At 43.0% G+C, this 21,367-nt stretch overlaps 1 protein-coding gene across 2 annotated transcripts in view; it reads left to right on the top strand.

Moving 5' to 3' along the window:
• The first annotated feature begins 1,504 nt into the window (after nucleotides 1–1,504).
• LOC114449031 (nuclear factor of activated T-cells, cytoplasmic 1-like) overlaps nucleotides 1,505–21,367 on the top strand; it is a 59,651-nt gene continuing 39,788 nt past the window's right edge. Inside the window, exons 1-3 of one of the 2 annotated variants that reach the window (XM_028426346.1) lie at nucleotides 1,505–1,581; nucleotides 12,244–13,333; nucleotides 15,081–15,237. In XM_028426346.1, coding sequence (XP_028282147.1) covers nucleotides 12,291–13,333; nucleotides 15,081–15,237 — 1,200 coding nt within the window. In that variant the 5' untranslated portion in view covers nucleotides 1,505–1,581; nucleotides 12,244–12,290. Of the gene's footprint in view, nucleotides 1,582–8,862; nucleotides 9,328–12,243; nucleotides 13,334–15,080; nucleotides 15,238–21,367 lie in introns of those variants that run through there. The other variant, XM_028426345.1, reaches the window with a different exon arrangement.

Genomic DNA, 21,367 nt, shown 5'->3' with positions numbered 1-21,367 from the left:
CTGAATGCATAGAACTGTAAAACTTCCCTACACTGCAGCTCTTCCTTCAATGTTTTATTAATTACACAGCTACAGCACATCGGCTGTTCTGTTGATTTTCAGACAGTGGTCAGTGTTATAAAAGAACTGGAGTCCATGAATCATCACACGTTGAGTCACTTTTCGAGAAAATATGACAATATTTTAACTGAAAATGCTGATTTGTTACTGCGGGTAACAAATATGACTGTAACATTGGCAGCCACAACTAAAACACAACGAAATGAATCCCAGATCCTAACAGAATACAAAATGGTAATTTGTAAATTGAGACTATTACTTACTCAAATTGTGCTTTTATAATAAACCATGCAAGTTATCAGCAGGAACAGCAGCCAGTTTTCCTTCTTGACTGTGTTTCCTGGAGAGGGATCCCTCATTACACGATTATACTATTTGGTTTCAGCGCATGGGGTTCCAAACTGCAGCATCAGGGTATTCCTCCTGATTGGGATCACTGTCTGAGGTCAGGAACACCACTGTAGGATTCAAGTGAAAAACATACCAGCAGATCAGGTTTCCTGAAACTGGGGAGACGCTTATGGCTGCAGGGTGAGAGGGAATGATTTCAGAAGGATCCACAGCAGGGCAGCACGTTTCCTCTCCTCGAGGATCAGCACTTTATTAGCTCTGGTTTAGTCTCAGCAGTATTTTACTCTCAACTGAAGGGAGAGAGAAAAAACTGTTTGTTCTTTTGAGTATGAATATGTTAGTTTGAGGAATTCAGCCACCCGTGAGTCATTCTGGCATGATGAGTTTTTCATCTGCACACACACACACACATTCTCTAATTTGGCCTGTGCGTCTGTGTCCTGCACATTTGACACATGCTTTTAAATGTGCATGTGTGTGTGTGGCTGCTGTTAAACCTTGTAAAGGCCTTAAAAAGCAGAACACGGCCTGATGTAAACCTGACATCTAGCAGTGTGCTATCAGGTGAGGGATGTGAAGGTCAAGCTACGGCCTCAGAGGAGCCGTCCAACACTTGAACATCACACTATGTGGCTTATTCCTCATGTGATACATTCTCGCCCCGGTCGTATCAGAGCCAGATGGGAGTGAATCAACGGAGTGCGCTGACTAATAATACAGCGTGAATCACAACATTTTTAATAACCGTCTTTGTGTTGTGCCACTTACAGCCAAAGAAGGCACGTGTGCATGTTAGACAAAGTTATCAAAACAAGGCCTCAATATGGTTCCATTTCCTTAATGGTTATGGGAATTGTATTGCAAAAAATGTCACAACCATCACTTATAGATTAGGTACGGTTAAAACTAGCAGGTTTAGGTGGATTTTCTGACCTCTTGTAGAGGTGATTTAGATGTTCACATAGCCCAAACAGTCAAATTTTGCTTTCCAAATACACACATGTGAAAACTGGAAGCAAAATAATGCACTATTTCTAGTGTTGCTTGTTCTTTTACAACAACATGTTCAATTAATGTTTATTTATCCTTACAGATCTCCAGGTTCTGAAGAATGTGGAGTATAAACCTGCTGACGCCATGAGCCGCTTGTTCGTCTTATCCACGAGTGAGGTAGGAAACTGATGGTGATTGTGAATTTGTTCCTTTTACATTTTATTTGTCATACGTGTGTAGAAAAAACCACAATGCTTACTATGCAGTGATCAAAAGTGCTGTAAAAGAGGCTTTGTTTTTCTCATTTTGTGTATTATAGTAACTGTCATTTAAATCTATTTAAGGGTTAAAGAGACAGATAAACCAAATTAGTGGAACAGGGCATTACTTTTGCCCATATATCAAAATGCCAACCTAAAACCTGTAAAGCATCCAACCCATATGCTGACCTTGTAACCTCCTAACCCCCAAAGTCACACCAGTAAAAAGAAAAAAATCCCTCCCAACTGGACAGCTGCCATGGTTTCCAAGCAACTCACACAAACAGCAGGAAACAGAAGTGGGGATCCCATCAGAGGGGCCATGAAAAAGGAAAGGCACCAACTGGAGACAGGAAAGGCAGAGAAAAAAGAGGAAGAAGACGGGGTCGGTAGTCCAGCAGGGGTTATTTTTCTTGACTTTTCAGTGAGAATGACTGCTGGCCAATCTCGGAGTAGAGTGTGACTGGCTGCGGCACTGTAAGCCAGGATCCAGTTATTTTTAATCATTTTATGACATGTCAATACCAACACCAAGGACAGGTCATGGAATCACAGAGCAGCAGTGCACTCTAAGTGACCTGCTCCAAGCTCTCTGCGGGGCTTTACAAATCAAACCTCTACATTAACATTATAGGACAGATTTCTCCCATCAATCAGGTGTGATACTCCTCTAGAAAGAATGTATTTCATATTTTGAACATGAACTATAGTGGTAAAGAATCCCACCCTTTAACCTAATGGATGGAATCCTGTTTCCATGAAACATTTCGTGCTGTATGAGTGTATGAATTCCTTGCCTGCTACATGACGCAGCTAACAAGGGTGTAAACATAATGTGAATGATGTGATTAAGCAGATTTGCCAGTGCTGGACAAAAGCTCATTAAATCAGTGGAATCCCTCCTAATTGGAGAAGCACACAGCAAACCATATTTGTTTTTATTACCAAGAGGCTTAGATGACAGGAGGGGTCATTTGACAATTGAAAGGCTGACTTGATATAGGACCAGTGAACCAAATGTGATGTGCTAACCACAACCAACAATAATAGGAAGAGACGTTAGACAGAGCCTGGTTATGTGTTTCCCCAAATTTACGTAATAAAGTACAGCCAGAGACTGTAAATACATGTAGAGTAACCGTTTCTGATGTCACCCATATGATTCTGAAGGGTGGCCTAATCTCTCAATTAATCTAAAACAAAAAAAACGCAGTTCAGCACCTGTCACTCAAAGCAGTTACACTTTTATTTATAAAAATCTTTATAATTAAAGCAGGTGAATTATCAGAAAGAGAGAACTAATCAATAGTCACAAAAAGCAGGGTATTTTTGTGGTTACACATTTTAATATGGGAGTTTATTGGGATTAACTTATTTTTGGAGAAAGCCCCCAGTGGCCACAGGGGGAACTGCAGGTTTGAACAATTCAATATAGCTTTTCTTTCTCCTCCTAGAGTCCTAGAGGTTGCCACTTCCCAGTACTTTTATCAGTTCATGTAAAATAACATAATATCACCACTATCCGTAAAGCTTCAATATATTACAGCATCTTGGCTTTTTTTAAAACTGATGGAGAGAGATATCAATTTACTCATCAAAAAGTTAAGCCTATTTCCCATACTGTGTTTTTCTTTGGTTGGTTGTGTGTGTTTGTGTGCCAAAAGTGCCATTCCAAATGAAGCTGGCATGGTAGCAAGTAGCATCTCTGGCAGCAGGGGGAATGTTTGATCCTCACTTACAAATGCAGCATCATGCAGATATGTGAATTATGCATCAAAAATTGGCAAAGGGAGCAGTACAGTGCTTATGGCTCACCGACCTGCTATTCAATACCGTGCTGAGCATTATGTGTATCCCATTGTCTATGTGACTTGTAAACTTCCCGTTCCTGTCATCTTCTCGTTAAATAAAATAACAATGGAAACAGTGACCGCCTGTGAAAAATCATCTCTCAGCGCTCAGTCGACAGGATGATTCAAGGCTGAGGGAGATTGAGCTCAGATTTGCGAGTGACCCTTTCGCATAACCAGGACTCTGGCTGTGCTGGACTATATAAATGTGTTTTAATGTAGAGCAGCCAAGCTGGAGAGCCCTGCAGTAAAAATGGCCTTGGCATGTATACTTGGGTTTAAATCACGGTAATGGACCTGGATGTGACAGTCATAGGCTAGAAAAATGAAACCATCCGCCCTTATAATCCCATAACCATTACTGGGGATTGCAACAAAACTGAATGAATACACATTTTGGTAGAAAAAAAGAAAAGAAACAAAAGAATGTGCTTACATCATGCTGTTTTGTTTGACAATATGGCCCTCTTTAGATGTCTTGTCTGAATAATTATCTGTTTTATGTGATGTAGGAAAGTTGTCTCATAGGTCATGTGCCTTTGACCTATAGAAAGTGTTATTGGCCACAGGTTTTGAATTAGCTACACATGTGGGTAAGATACAGTACCCATAGCGGAGCTCTTATCTAAACTCACACCGTCAGCAGAAGTAAAGAAAACAGCACTGACAGGGTGCAGTAATAGATCATTAGTTACAAAAACACTATTCAGATGTTTCTACCCTGTGGAGCCTAATCTAGATAATAACAAACAACGGAGAACATTATCATGCTTTTATGATTCTGTTTTCCCTCTGAGGTACTGTTGTCTTTTCTGTGTATGTCCACTTTTATATGTATTATTGTTTCCACTTGTTTCTTTTACAACAAAGCTGATCTCGATCACACAACAGCGGTACAAGCTTGAATCTGAATCCCAGTTATCCTGAGAAACAATAGTCTCATGTAGCATGTTAATAAAAATATCTTTCTTCAAGTATAGCATGTAAACAGCGGTGACACAGTAGCAGCTTCGAGCAGTTTCTTCCTGATTTTCTACACACAATCTTAGTCAATGGACGTGTGACAATGACAGCACTCTTTCTTTGGTTTACAAGCCAGACAGCTGAATGCCACTTCCTGTTCATAAGAGGAATCTCTGAAAAAAGCCAGGAGCTAAACATACAGCAGTGTCCAGACATGCCTAAGATAGCTCCAAGAAGTTCTCCATTGTGAGTATAAGTATGCAGCTCTATAACACCAACAAAAGGAAAATGAGAAGTAGGGTTAGTGTGTACAACTACACTCATGCCAAAAGAACGGAACTGACCGCAGCCATTCACAAGTAGCCTTTATTAACCGCAGACTTTTTTTTTTTTCGTTTAACACAATTCAACGATAGACACACACACACATACACAAAGCGGTGACTAGTAACAACGTCTGAGGCTGCAGGAGGCGCTGCCACTTTAGGCTGCAGGGTTCAACACAGCTGAGTAATAAACATGTATCAACAGAGTGCACACAAATGAGTGTTTACAGCTTTTAATAAAGCAGCCTGATTCAAGTTATGGCTCATAGCAAAACTTCGAAAATAGGTAATGATAGCGTAGAGAACTCAAGATGCCAGTGTGCACATTTCCCCGGATATGTCAAACATGAATTATATGTTGTAAAAGGAGAGGATTAAGTGTGCAGCTTTAAGGGAAGAGCTCGGGTTTGCATCCTTGTATTTTATGTATCACAAAGATTCACCAGGAGTGAGCGACACGTCCCATGTCTTGTTAGTGTTTTCATTTTTTATTTTTTTTCCCCCCAAATGGAAGCATTCCTGATGTCTAGACAAACATATGTGACAGGACTAAGCTCAAAGCTTGAGAAGCCTTAGATGTGATTATTTATACCTGTCAACGTTTGGTCCGTCTTTTAAGTGTAAATCTTTTATGAAGAGTTCTAAGAAATGTATTCTGACCGTGCCAAGATGTAGCCTGACTCCTGGGCCAAAACCACTGGTAGTAAATATTATAAAAGCTGGCATTAAGTACAGCACTCATGCTGCAAAACCCGCTCTTGTCATTTATTATATCATCAGCAGTGTTGGCAAAAACTTTCAGTCCCTTTACAGTGATGCACCACACTGAAGAAAAGCAGCAGAACAGAAGGGGGAGACCTTCAAAGAACAGGAGTGAAGTCTGAGCTCTGCACTCACTCCTGGACCTGGTCTTTGGCTCATGATGACAAATACCCTTGCTCAGGGGAATGACAAAATAAGAGGGGGGAAAAAAAACAAAGCGGAACAACAGCAACGACTCAATTTGTAAAAATGTTAAGGCAGCAGGCGACTGTTTACAAGGACACAAGAAATTATTATTCTCTGCGAAACAAACGAGCGAGGAGCAGGCCGCCCATAAATCTGGGTGCAAGACGTGCTTCTCTCTAATGCTCTCCGCAGACATGTTGTGGCTGCTTAGTGCGTGCAATGTCACAGAGCCAGATGTAGTAATGCTATAAATTATAATCTTACATTTCCAGAAAAGATGTCATGTGAAAGCTCTTTATAACAACCTGTTCTTGAGTATAAGCACTACTGATTTTTTTTTTGGCAATATTGGAGATCAACTGAGCACTGCTGTGACAGAAATTGACACCAACATGGGAGATATTTGCAGTATGACACATTATTTTTAGCGTAAAGAATAAGCCAAATCTGTTAGGTGATAGCATGAAGAAGTAACAATTTACACCCAGCATGCCTTTATTATACAACTGACGTCTGTGCAAAACACAGTAGGGTTTAGTATTAACAGTAGGCTTTTATGCATTTAAAAAAAATGGTCTGTGAAAATTTAAAAAAAGCGTAAAATAGCCCAGTTGGTGCAGATAAGAAAACATAGACTGTATATAAAAATAGACAACATGACAAGTTTTGAAACTGAGGCTAAAACATCTCAATCGCCCCATGGTGGCTGCAGTATAGACCATAAACCTCACCTGTCACATGTTAGATGGGCACTGATCCAACTAAAACCTAAAAGTGGCCCCTTTAAGTGTACTTTTTGCCCCAGAGGTGATGTATGGTGGTGTATGGGTGGTACAGCAACAATGTGCCTTCACCTCTTCTCCTCTAATGTGCAGAGGTGGCTCCAAGATGGCATCTTTATCTACTATAGCAGCACCTGTAAGCGAGGTATTTTGGCCTTATTTTTATACGGGAGGGCAGAGCAGCACTGTCTTTATATACAGTCTGTGGTAGAAGATCATACCATGAGTAGCAGAAACAGACAATAAGTAGCAGAAATGACAACAGAGGCTGAGCCCGTGAATTGACAGGATAATATTAAGCAAAAGGCTTTGAAATAATGTGATCAGGATGTTAACAACCAAAAGCGTATGTCAGCTCATTTCCAACAATACAGGAGATCAGCAGACTTTCTAACTCTTCTCCAAACATTTCTTATTAAGCATGAAAAAGAATGGGCAAGGCCATGTCTGTCTTCTTTAATGGTCCCCAGAAACAATCATGTTACTTGCAGTGTTTTTACAGATTGTTGTAGCATTTGAACCTCGGCCTGAATCTCTCAGTTGCAGAGGAACTAGTAATACTTAAGCTTATAGTTACCTATCTTTTCAAAATGATTTATAGACTGCTTAATGGCGTGATGGTTATTATGTCTGTCACTATAGATGGTCTGAGGAGCTCTGACTATTGTTGACAGACTGTTGCTAATGGTACTTTACTCAGTATCACAGAATCCATCAAGATAAGCTGCTAGACTTGCCATTGAACTGTGCCCCACCGCAGGGTTTCAACAGTGAGTGTAGCCCCATACTGCTGACAGTGCCAATCAGTTGCACAGCTACTTTTTTCCTACCACTGGTTTGTATCATAATTCATCTCCTAAAGTATGTGATTCTGCTTTTTCATCTTTGAGCTCACACATGCACATCGGCCAAGCCGCAGCTGACGCCAGAAAGCTACTGTAGGCAAAGAAAACACTGCGTACTATTACTTTCCCCCTGTGCAGTCTGCGTACGCTTGCCCCACAGCCTGCCTGCCCCCCAAAAGGTCTGCTTCTGATTATGTGTGATCATCCTCAAGCTTGCCAGCTACATTTCAGACTCAAGGGAGTCTCTCTCTTTTTTTTTTCTCGAAGTCTGGACCCCATTCAAATTGTAGCTGTCTAAGCCATTGTTAATTGCACTTGTGGCAGCTACCTGCATTCAGCGATATTCTTCTTCTGCATTATTAGTTTTAGTTAAGACAAGATATTCACAAATGCATTCACCCTGTCAGAAGTCTCTAAAAGTATAGATAGTGATAGTGTACACAAAATAATGTAAATTAACATTTTAGCATTATATCTATTCAGACTGCCAGTGACAGTGATGTCATATAATGGTCATATATGATAAATATGGGACTGTAATTAAGAGAATAATGTATACTCTCCTCATGCATTAGCTGTAAAGGTGCACAGATCTGTCGGAGACTGTCTTTAGTAGCGGAGAGCAGACGATGAAGAACACAGTGTTTGTGTTGTCAGTGGTGCAGGATGGTTACTTTGGGTGAAACTGTGAAACCGTATTTCCCTCAAACATAAGGAAAACCAATCTGAAAATGACATCCTATAGCTTTGAATTTTGATTTTAATCACAGGGATCGAGTGGATGTTTGAATAATGTTGATGATCATATAATAACATGATTGCAAGTGTTAACGAGGGAGGTCATTATAGTCCTATCAGTAAGTGTACTGTAATGTGATACTGGAATTCCTGTACGTCCAACCACACGCTGCAATCTTCGTCCACATGGAAATCAGAAGCCATGCAGGGTCATCTGCAGAAAAACATGGGGGGAAGATTATTTTGTGCCTTCACAATACCCTGATATATAGCAGAATACCCTGATATATAGCAGAATACACTGATATATAGCACTATAAACTACTAGGAAAATGGTGTAGTTGATGTTCCAGAGAAAATGCTTTTAAAATAGGAGCACCATTCCAAAGACATTTAATATTTAAGTAACATTTCAAAGCCAACAATCTGAAACCCAAGTGAACTGTGTGTGCGTGTGCGCGCGTGAGGATTTTCATAGTAAATATATGACAGATGGATAAGATGTTGGCATAAACCTAACTTTCACATACTCTCTTTCTCTTTCTCTTTCTTTCTCTCTCTGTCGTCTCACTCACACACACGCAAACATCCACAAACGCGCACACACCACCTCCCACCTACTGCGATGGGATCCCTTGGTGGAAGACATCATCAGGCAGTCCAGGAGGTTGCAGGAGCCGGTCGCGTCATCCCTGGATGGGCGGTGCGCTGATGGGAGGACGGTGTTTTCCAGCTTTAAAAGCACCGAAGCCGGCCCCTCTGACAAACCTCGCTGCGTCACAGACCTAGGGAGACTCTTTAAAACCTTCATTGGACTGAAGAGAGCCAAACTTCCCTCTAACCACAGTCTCCTTAGCAGCCGTACCTGCGCCGGTGCCCTGATTCATTAGCAGCTCGCGTTTGTTTCCGTTTGTGCGCGCTGTCCACCTCGCCCTGGTTCAAAGTTGTACACTCGCCTTTTTTACCGCTTTCCTGTGCGAATTATGCTTTTACTTAAAGGTGCATGAAGTGAATCAGTAGTGTTGCGAGAACTGTCACCGGTGAGGGCGTTGCTTATAACAGTCGGAGAAAGTTGCGCATTGCTTGTTGAATGCAGGATACATTCTGCCTGAGCGTCAATTCCAAGTTCAGCTTTGGAGCAGCAGCCGGTAAGGAGCGGGGACTCCACTATCTCACCTCTCTCGCCGCCGATATGAAGTCTGCAGAAGAAGGTAAAAGAGCGCAGAATGACTTGTGGCTTTATGAACTCTGTTTCTGAGCTTTTTCTCCTTTGAATTTACGCGTAGAGTTTGACACCAGGTGCTGATGCACTTCATGCAAATCTGCACAGTGCGCAACTGTCTCGGGGAATCCTTCTTGTGAGATTATATTACAGTGAAAATGAGTTGCCACCTGCAGTATAGGCTGTATGTGTATAATCTAAAATCTATAATCTAACATAAATAATAACAATATCAATTGTTATGATGAGTATGAAATATATATTTAGGTTCCTATGTGATGTGACAGTTTCTTTAAAATGCCACACAATATTTTGATCATTGTTTTTCCCTCAAACTCACTATATAAGTGAGTGAGCTCATTTTACATCTACACCGTCAGGTGTCTCCAGCTGTCTCTGCAGGTGCTTCTCATTGTGTGCAATGAAAGATAATGGAGTTACACTATTGCTGTCACATTAGAGGGGCATGTCAAAATAATGTCTCTCTAGTTTAGGTCAACATCAGCTTGTTTTTCTTTCTGCAGTGATATATATATGTGTGTGTGTGTGTGTGTGTGTTGGGGGGGTGTCAACAGAGAAGCAGTTTCCAGGAGTTAGTAAAGATTCTGTGCTTTGCTTTGAGAGACTTTACAATTCAGCCTCGGTTTGCTGCTTAGAGGAAAGTCTAATTTTGAATTTCTTTTATTCAGCATTTATGGTAGCAAAACTTGATTTGTTCCATCAGAAGTCACTGATAGTCTGTCTTGTCTTAATTCACAGCACTGATGTCACTGGCTTTTTTTGTGGATTTTGGGAATTTCATTTTGCCTTTGAGGTTTTAGACCGACGGGTGCCGGGCTGTATTATTATTCATTTCAGTCCCCGAGTACTAAGCCTTATAATTGGTAACAGACGAGTTTGTGAGCGAGTAGTGGGGGTGGGAGGGAAAAACTGTGATCCGTGCATTCAGGGATGCTGGGTAGCTGGCCTGACAAGGAGACGTGCTTAACCACACACAGCTTCAGCAGTGTGCCGACGGCTGCTTTACTGTCACACAGGCGCACAAATGCAAGCACACACACACACATACACACTCAGACCGATCCTGTTGGTGTTTTGCCATAGCCCATAGTCAGCCATGTGCGATAAGTGGCCCCAGGGTTCTTAGTTCCAGAGGCTGCAGATGACTTCTGTGGGCGACCACCTATCTCTCTCTGAGGTCCCGTCAGTCTCAGCACAGCCTAGACCACAATCCCCATGCATAAACCCATCCCTTCTTTAGTCATGCTGGTTTGCTTGTGGGGAGAGAGTGTTTTGATCATGATAGTATAATTGAGAAAAATTGTGGAGGACAGAAAGAGCACGCTATAATCTTGTGTGATAGTCAGTGTTTTCAAATTAACTCTGCTTGCACCACATTTTGAATGCTCTGCAAACAATTGTAGAGGTTTTTTGCCTGAGTGAGTCATTATATTTTCTTTCATTCGTTTCACTCTGCACATTTTGATCTGCTATAATTTTGTTAGTTCAGCAGATGTGTGACGCGTGTGACCCGAAAAAAAAGTCAAGTTTCAGGATCCTGCAGCACACGAGAGTGAAAGCACAAGTCTGTGTGGGTGAGAGAGGGTGTAAGAAGAAGTGTTTTTGCAGTGCGGTGCACTGATCACAGTCGCACACACACACACACACACACACACAAAAAAAAACAACAGCAACTTTGAGCAAAGTCAGTCAGGCCTGAAGTAAGGAGGTGTGTCAAAACAGGTGGAGTGGGCAGGAGATTATCATTTTTTCAGAGCTGAAGGCGTAGAGGGCAGAAATGAGTTTCCTGCATGAAGAGCAAGAGTTTGATTTCAGCTGTGTGTTTGAGTACAACCAGTACTGACCTGTGACCCTGAGGAAGGTGGGTATACTGTGGGGAAGTGGTGCGTTTCTTTCCTTCCTCTGAAATACGTCTCTGCTTTGTGAATAACATGCTGTGACTCTCAGTGTTAATGTAGATGTAGATTATATCTTTTGTCATACACATGCATAATGTCCAACATGCCAGCTGCACATCACATAATCACCTCTGAAAATAGACAGTCATGAGCTAATTTTACTTTGCCTACACACACATTATGTGGTGTGACGGATTTGTCATTTCATGTGATGCACAGCATTGTGGTTAACAAATATAGCATGCAGCATGAAGGGGAATGCCCTTCACTAGGTTTCAGACTGAATAGTATCCTTTCTGTGAGCACTTCTACCTTCATTGACGTTTATCAATAAAAGACTGACGTGAGGTTTACAACTGTTGACACAGCAGCTACACAGCTAACCAAGGAGGCATCGAGCCAGGCTGTATACTGTCTGCATCTGCTCACTGAGTTGTCATTGCACTTGTCTGTCTGCGATCTCCTAGTGTGTACACTTTGGTCGTGTGTGTATTTGTGTGTGTGTGTATGTGTGTGTGTGTGTGTGTGCGGTACATCTGCAGCAAACTCTCCTTGACTTAATCACAAGCTCAGAGCAATGCGAGAGTGCTGTCAGTTTTCCACAGGGGAGGGCCTAATTCACTCAGTGAGTGATGCAATCAATCAAATAAAGCATCCATCAGCTCTGCTGGAGGAATTCCTGTAGAGTACATATGACAGCAGGGTGTGCCAAATAGAGCTTGAGATGAACTGATCAAACAAACAGCGTACCGGTGCAACTTTGAGACTACACAACACATGCAATTAATGCTTCGACATGATCGCTAAGCTTCTCCAGATGTTTATGAAGTTGGGTGGTAAACTGAGACTTGTGTTGCGGTATGGTTCTTAAATGTAGCCAGACCTAATAATTGTGTGCTTTTGAGTGTTTTATAATATTGTTCTAAAATCTATATTTGAGTGTATTTAAATATGATTCTGTCTTTCTTTCTTTTCTTTTTTTTTAGATGCATACAGCTACACACCAAATGTCAGCCTGTCCCTTCCACTGGGAATGGGCAATCCCTGTCTGGCCACTCAGTATCACACCTTACAGTCCAGCCCAGTCATCTCAGTTTCCTCCTGTCATCAGACGGGCTACAGCCTCCAAAATGACAACCATGCAGCATCCAGCTATTATCTGCCCCATGGCCTGAGACCCAATGGGGCTCCTGCCCTGGAAAGTCCTCGAATTGAGATCACTGCCTACAGCCAGTATCCAGAGGATGAGGTAGAAGAGAGCAACAGCGAGGACCACATCATCAAACGAGGCGTTAACTCCATTGTGACGCTGACACTGCCGAATGCAGACGGCTACCGGGATCCCAGCTGCCTGAGCCCTGCCAGCAGCATTTCCTCACGCAGCTGTAACTCTGAGGCTTCATCCTACGAGTCTGGCTTCTACAACTACGACAACTCCCCGCAGAACTCACCCTGGCAGTCTCCCTGTGTGTCTCCTAGAGGGTCGTCCTCATTGCTGTCATGCCCGCACGCTGGCGTCCCCACAGGCTCCCCTCACCATTCGCCCTCCACCTCTCCTCAGATAGGAGCTGTGGCCGAGGAAGGCTGGCCAGCACAACCTCGCGGCTCCAGGCCAAACTCCCCCTCCTGCAGCGGAGGCAACAATGGCGGCATGGGAAAGAGAAAGTACAGCTTCAATGGCAACACCTACCGTCAGACATCCTGCTCACCCAACCAGTCGCCCATCCCCTCTCCTCATGGCTCCCCCAGGGTCAGTGTCACAGATGAGAGCTGGCTCCCCAACACCAACCAGTACACTAACTCTGCCATCGTCGCTGCCATCAATGCTCTTAGCACGGATGGAGTGGTGGACATGGGGGAGGGAATCCCCATTAAGACACGGAAGACCATGCTGGACCACTCATCCTCTATGAGTCTGAAGGTGGAGCCTGGTGGTGAGGAGCTGGGTCATGATGGGGAGCTCTGCCATGAGGACTACCCCTCCCGCATGGCCCTCAAAAAGGAGAACTACTGTGGAGGGTTCCTGGATGTTCCCCAGCATCCATATTCCTGGTCTAAACCCAAGCCTTACCTCAGGTGGGTTGAGTTGCTTGAATTTCTGATATGTCAGTAGTCTAGTATAAATGCTGTACTCTATATATTCACAAGATGAAACCAAGGAAAAGGAAAACTGGATGTGTAACCTCCTTTAGACAGATTTATGGTCTCAGAGTTCTAATCTGAGGACCCCTGTTGTCCAAAGAGTACAGTTTCCCACTAACTAACACTGTTTCCACATCTAGTGTTGATTTTTCATTGTGAGGACAAGATTGTTTTAGTTTTTAATCTTCAAAGGCCGTATGAAAAGCCAGAAATCCAAACTTACATGCTCTTGACTTCCAAAAGAGCTCTCTTTGAAGATCAAAACTATTCCATAAATCATATTTCACGGGGAGGAGCTGCCCGGCATGTGTGTGTGTGTGTGCATGCCACTGTTGCTATAACAGCCAACACACAAACACTAGAATGCATATGCACACATGATCATTGATTTTTGTCTTTTAAGCAATCTATGCTTTGTTTAAATTTACTTTTATTTAGTTTTTTGTTTCCCACTTTTATTTTATTTTTTCAAGCAATAACATGCTTTCCTGTTGGAAATCAAGTGTTTTATTAAGATAGTGAGCAACAGGAAGTAATGGTGACAGGCCTGGCTGAAGGGGAAACAGTCTGTGAGTTAATCAGCCGGCTCACTGCGCTGGGCTGTCGCGCCATCAGCCCATCTTTTTCTGTGTAGCTAACGTGATGTCATGCACTGAACGGACAGATAAAGCCCTACGGGGGGAAATCGGTTCGTTTTGGGTCAACAAACAGCCCGCAAGCGCCACAAAGATGCCAGAGATTGGTTTCAGTTGAGCCACCCTTCAGGTCAGGGGTTTGGGTTTACCAGGCATCCGGCGCAGAGAAATATTGTCTTGCACATGTTTGTTTTGGTTTAGATATCTCCACACCGTTCACATGGGAAGCTCAGACTCTCCATCTCGAGAACAATGCTGTTGAGAGAGGCCAGCTGTAGCTCTGTGAAAGAGATATCATGCTCTGAAGCAGGGTGTGCTGCTGACCTTATTCCATTGTACAACTTGTGTGCCTTCAACTCTGGTGTGGCTGTGTTTTATAATTTTGTAGTTATCAATTTGGAATTGATGATAATTGTATCAAAGGACTGCCTGATTACCAGCTAGTGCGACATTTGTTTTTGTGCCCTAGAAATGTCTTCCCCTTGTCTGTTTCCACCTGTCACACCATAATGCAAAACACACCACTGTCTAACCAGGGCACATTCGTCTCTCATTTATTCATCATAAAAAAAAGAGCCACTAATTATTACCCAGACCCAAGGAATTATGCACGTCAGGGAATGACTTCAATTGATTAGATTACAGACCATGATGAAATGGAGACGGATCAAGCCATTTGGATTGCACCAAAGTGTCCCAATTTGGGGCTCATTTAAAGCAAGTTTAGAATGTTTTGAATCAGTGACGGCTCCCTGGAAAGAAAAAATGCAGCCTCACTGCTCCACCTTTGGTGAATCAATTGAAAACCAAAATAGAGAAAGCAGAGAATACAATAAAAGACATTTATTCTCCATGTGTTCTCATGGTTTTATTCCAAGTATACTGTTAATGTGAAACACAGCACTCACTGTTGTTCAGGAAAGAATAACCAGACACTGGTTGTTTAGCACGGGAAAAAACACACACACACACACCACTGGATAAATTTACTATCTTGTTGAAAGTGTTTGCAGTGTCATGACAATTAATGTGTCATGTTATTGCAGCCCATCACTGCCAGCCCTGGACTGGCAGCTTCCATCCTGCTCCGGCCCGTACAACCTGCAGATTGAGGTGCAGCCAAAGTCCCACCACAGGGCCCATTATGAGACGGAGGGCAGCCGAGGAGCCGTGAAGGCGCTGTCTGGACACCCAGTGGTGCAGGTACTTTTCGAATCACATATTTTTAACACATTTATACACAAGGTTAGCTTTGTGTGTTTTAGAATGTGTAATAATTTGCTGTCATTACAGCATAAGTGGTAACAAGTGCACACTGATTAACAGCAGTTTTTCTGTCCAACAACGAGCCTTTGACACAGACATTTGGCTGATGCTTACTTTATGACAGCATGAAGTCACAGAGCAGCCACGACATTTCTTTCATTAAGTTTGACTTTGATGTTCTCTTGCTAGTTTTTTATAGATTTGTTTTTTTTCATCTGAAAAATCTTCAACTCAAATTGTGATTGTCAGACTTAAAATTGAAACAGTGATGGGAGATGATAAATAAGGGTCTCATTACATGCACATACAGTTCAACTCTTTGAGTGATTCTGCAGACGGTTAATAACATTTTTGATGAAGATTTTTAGTCATCAAGGTGATTTTCATTCAAGAACTTAAAGGGATGCAACTGGGCTTGTAGAGTTTTTTGAAGATGTTTCACTGCACCTCTAATCATCTTCATCAGTTTTTTTTCAGAACGTTAGCTCTTTGAAGTTAATAACTTTTGTGATATTTCTCTTTTGGGACAAACATGTTGGCAACACAAGTGGAGGGAAATTTCAGTATTCTATTACACGGACATACCAGCAGTTGTTCCTTTCTACAGGACCCATCCCTTTATTTATATTTATTTCAGAATCAGAAATACTTGATTGATCCCAGGGGGAAATTGCTTTTATTTGCATGTTGCATGCATGTACATGCATCTTCGGTGCCACATGTTGGATATGGCATCTATTAAGTAAATTAGAAAACCAATGCAACAAGTCTGACTCTAACTGACATGATATCATTCCAGAAAACATTTTTTTCTCTGTGGCAGCAGCTGTATTTAAGCCCTGCAGGCTATATGTTTCACTCTGTGGTGTGTTATTAATGTTCCCCGAAGCTCAGAGTCAGTCTGCTGCTGTAAAAGGTCGCTCTGACCAGCAGCAGTGCACGCTGACTCAATTAGTATAGAGGAGGGCCATCGCCTCTCACTATTGTACTTGGCAAACACTTTAAGAACACACGTCAGTCTCACCAGCAGCACAGCACAGAGCTCCTTTCTCTGCGACGCTGTCATCACACTGCGCTGACATCTCAGTTTACTCAAGGTGGGGACTTAGTGCTTAGTGCATGTCCTGAAGGTTGAAAGTGAATTATGAATTGTGAATTATGAACTTGATTTAAAATAGAACTGCATTTACAGTACTGATTGTCGGGTTACTTAGGGTTACTTGGATTTTAGATGCAAAGCAAACCCTGCACCCTACATAAAGCATGTTTGTAGACCAGTTCTGTTTAAGGTTGGTGGTCTATCCTGATCACACACTTAGCATCAGATGTTGTTAGCACCACAGTTGTTTTGTAAATAGATGTTGATGTCAGCAAATCCTGGTCTGCTCAATGTCAAATGCACTTGACAGCTGTAAGCCAATGTGATGTTATAAACAAGCCTGTCAACCTTTAGGTTTTCTATGTAAATACAGGTAATCACTCCCCTTCATTACAGAACATTTTATATCAACATGTGGTTGAATCAACATTTTATTCCCATGCTACAGTATAAGGTTGACCAGACTCAGCCTGCCATGCACAGCTGCAGCAGGTGAGGCTGGTTTTGGTTTAGTCGCTGACTCACTCTTTTGAGTCAAAAGTCACAAGTAAGCCCTCTGTGTCTCTTTGCAAACAAAATTCTGTCCAAATTTAGATTCATAATTTGATTATTTTGTTTCCAAGTCTTAATGTGTACCGATCATTTTTTAGGACATAAAACATAATAAAAGCTACTGCACTGACACACACCTGCTGGTATGATTCACATTTTACTTTTACTTCTTGGTGTGGAGTGATTTATGTGCTTCTAAAATGGCATGTGCAGTCAACTGGGATATCTGGAGGGTTTCAAAGCAGTGGAAACCACTGCAAGCATGGCAGTTGGCAGAAAGATATATCTACAAGGATTAGGCAATCATGTGTACGTGCTGGAGGGTGAAATATAGAAGTCACACTGTCATTTTAAGTTTTAAGTACAATATTATTTCAATAACCTGACTGCCTTACTCTTTATCACCCTCCTTGTCTTTGTTGTGTGAAACTGTGTTGTTGTAATCGTGGAGGATAGTGCACGCTGTGGTCCCCAGTGCCCTGTGGTAATGAGTAGCAGGCACTGGATGGGTAAGGTGCAGTCAAGGAGAATGAGTCAATAATGGCATTGGGGCATGGGTGTAGAAAGCAGTTAAGGAAGTGTGTGTGTTTGTGCTGCTTAAGAGCGGAGACTGTCGAGAGAGAGAGGGCAGAGGGAATCACCAGGCAGCTGGGGCTTGGCTTAGCTGCCCCAAGAGATGCAATGCATCCTGCTGATTAGGACCTGAGTAGCCTTGAGGTTGGCTGAGCATGGTGGGGGTAGATTGGAGTCAGAATATCAGCGCCCATCGAATGCCGCCTCCCCCTTTCCATACACCGGTGCATCCCTCCCTCCCTCCCTCCCTGCAGGGGCCTGAAGATGTCGCTCCCAATGAACCATTCATCCTTCAACCATCTCCCAGACTCACACCAGCAGGCCCCCCTTGGTTAAAGCCCAGTCATCCACAACTCTATTGTTTTTTTAGCTCATGGACGATCAGACACACTCGTTATGAGTAATGTTGACATGTGTATAGGAAAGCAACACTAGGTGAAAAACAGCACAATAAAAAACATGAAGGGAGACACTGTTTCTACGACGTCCCCTGGAGAGACAGCAATTAATAGTTTGTCAAACCACAGCAGTCAAATACTCATTTACTGTTGTTGTCTTTGCTTTTTCTTAGCAAGCAGAGGTATTGTTTTGGCAGGCACATAGTTTTTGTGCGTATAAGATCATCTTGAGCCGATGCAGTAAGTCTCCCAGCACTTCCCATTCCAAAACTTGGGTCGAACTCCATCCTTCCTTCCCCTCCTCTGCATCTGCAGGCTTTTAACCCCCTCTCTTGCCATTGGTCCATTTTGTGACCCCCGCGGCTGTTTTTCCACTTTATTTACTGCAGCAGACCACAACACCATTAAGAGGATCTAGGGTACTTTATCCGCTCCTCTCACACTGTTCCAGACGCTCCCCTCTTTCACCACAGCTATGCCAAACGTCTACAGGACGACTTTCAAAAGCCTTCGTCAGGAATAACCAACAACCTGGTCTACTTTCACTTAGACAACCACCACAACATTGATAGATGGGTTTTTCCACAGGAGAACATTGGGGGGGGGAGTGGAATTGTGGAGTTCATTAAACATATAGTGACCAAAATCAGCTGAAGACCTTGTGGAGGCCTTCAGGTTCAACCTTAATCAGGATACACAAAGGCCCTTGGTAACAGCAGACAACAGCACCTGTAGAGGATTAAACCTACTGCACAGTACAGTGGTCTGCTTATGGCTAGCTCACATAGGATAATCACTGGCCTATAGGGCTTTCCCCTCTACACACACATACACACACACGCCCACTCACCCTCTCATTAAGTCTAAAGCAACACCAGACATGGTGTAATTTCAGCAGGATGTGGCCATCATTCCTATTAACGTGTGAGTGACTTAATACCCATCTCCCTTCCTCTGCAACTGTATGTAATGCACATCAAATTTGCTGTATGTTTCCGCCACCACGACATGAAAGAATTCCGCAACCATATGCTCAGATTTTCACATGTGCGGTTTCACCTTGAGATCCGGTGCTTACTTGCTGCGTAATGTCTCGATGAAAACCCCCTGATCTACATCACCCTATACTGTAAGCTGCTAATTGCTCATTAAATCTACTGCTGCCTCTCATTTGATATTCAAAAGGTTTGGTGTACCCTGTAGTGCTGTTAGAGCTTAGTCAGGGCTATTATCTATTGCCCAAAGGGGTATTTATGCCACTCTCAAATTGTGGTTCTCCATCTGCAGGGCTTCCCTTACACTGGTATTGGGCTACCACTAATTACCAGTTAATAACAAGTGGAAAAAGTTGAGAGAGATGTGCATCGTTTTCACTTGTTTGAGGTGATAACCAGACAGCCCACAGATTTATGAGACAAGACACCAGTGTGTGGTGTTGCTGCAGGAAGGGGGGGGGTCGTCGTACTCAAATTCTCCATAGGTTTGCATGATATTTCTAATGGCAGGCTTCACTGCTAACAAAGTCATTCTTTTTATATGGAACTTGGATGCTCACTGGTCTAGACATGGGCTTGTGCTTGAAACGATGCCCTCAGTGACATAACACTGAAGTGCTCAATTCAACAAAAACTTTGAGGGATATAGCTTTTTGGTAGCTTATGAAAAAGAGCAGCATTTGGGGCCATGGAAACACAGCACATTAAAGGATTGCATATGTTGCTTTATGCATTCAATATGAGGCTCTGGAGACATTAGTGGGGCAGGAGGGTGATCGAATAAAGTCTGGAAGGAGAGACAACTTGGATGAGTGTACATTTAATTGGGTACAGCAAAGACTGGCTGTGTGAGTGTGTCAGCACTTGACAGAGAGGGGAGTGTGATAATGGGAAAAGCCTGAAACTGCTGTTGTACCCCCCCCCCCCTTCCTCCTTTTCTCTCTGCTGTGCTCCTGCTGCTTCCAGTCGTCTTCTCCCTCTCCTCTCCCCAGTTCTCTGCGCCACGTGGACTTCTACGAGTCATGACATTTCTCCAGGCAGTGATGAAATCACTGGATAGAAGGCAGCCCATTGCAGGCCTGTGGAGTGTATTCACACTCAATTTCAAGCCAGGCCAGACACATCTAATTTACCATCAAGTCATTATTAACCGTGGTCAAATCCTTTCTTTGAAGTATTTAGGCCAGGTGCAGGCTGTATTGAGAATGTCACCATTACTAAAGAAATTAAAGGATAAAATATGCTGCTTAACCTTACATACATTTGTAAAAACACCATCTGTCATTATTTTTTTCAACATTGATTTTCACTGAGTGAAGCAAATTAAAAAAAAAAAACCTTTGGCTTAAACTAGTTAAAAGAATGGTAGAAGGGGCGGAGGGGATGCACCGTCTCTCCCTCTTTAGCTCACCCTCCATATCATCACAATTGACCCAGACTTTACAGCTGCATGCAATTACACAATTAATGCATCAGCTGCCATATCCGCAATGTTTAACTTGAGCCTCGACTATCAGAAACGGTTCATGTAACAGTGGCTTGCGGTGGGAGGTGTAAATGGACACACAGTGGCAGAAGTTGGCACCCAGGAACAGCTGCATATCAAGCTTTGATTTAAACTCAGTTTAGATTATCTGAAAATAAATATACAGTACATGCGCCAGAAAGACTGCTGTTACGGCGAGAGACGCTCATCTGGTCAAAATTATCAGCTCTCTGGTCCAACCTCACAGACACAAAACAAAAGCTGAGGTTACAGGTGTGTGTGTGTGTGTGTGTGTAAAGCCCCCCACTTAAAGTTTACTGAACTCAACTCCCCCTTTGAGAATCAATTGTAGAAGTGAATTGGGTGCTGTGCGTGTAGTGTGCAGTTGAGTAAGCATCAGTAGGGTTTAGCAGAAGCAAAAGGAGGGACCATAGGGAGAGGGTCAGGGGAGCACATATGGTAAAAGCATTGAGTGAGGTCGCCCAGGGGGGACCAGACCGCGTTCTTTTGCTGCTGGGAAGACCAGCGTCACCAAGAGGACTACCTGACCTCATTAATCACTTCCTCTCCTCCATGAGGTCACTATGGTTTTGAGTGAGGACGCCACCGTAATCTTGCGCTACCGCAAGATGAGTGAAGCGATAAGGACCCCCCACCCAACTCGACCCAAACCCCAGTTCTCCAGCCTCACTTGTGGGCCTCTTCACAGCCACGTGGCAGCTGAGGTAATGGTTGGAGGTCACAGAGAATCTCAGAGAAGTCTAGCGAGGCAAAAGTGACAGACGACACAGCTTTGTAGCGCGGCTGCCTGTGTTTTATTAAATCACAAGGCAACGTCATGCAATTTAACGCTCCGATGTTTCAGATTTGTACCTTATGGTCCGCCGTAGGCCTCCAGCAAGTCAATGCGCAAGTAACTGGTAGCATGTGCGGCTATGGATAATTACTTCTGGTGACACCATAA

Source organism: Parambassis ranga, chromosome 16 (genome assembly GCF_900634625.1).
Source record: "Parambassis ranga chromosome 16, fParRan2.1, whole genome shotgun sequence".
In the NCBI taxonomy this organism is placed as follows: domain Eukaryota; kingdom Metazoa; phylum Chordata; class Actinopteri; family Ambassidae; genus Parambassis; species Parambassis ranga.
The sequence above is the reverse complement of the archived record's forward strand: the minus strand, read 5'-3'. Positions and strand labels throughout refer to the sequence as shown.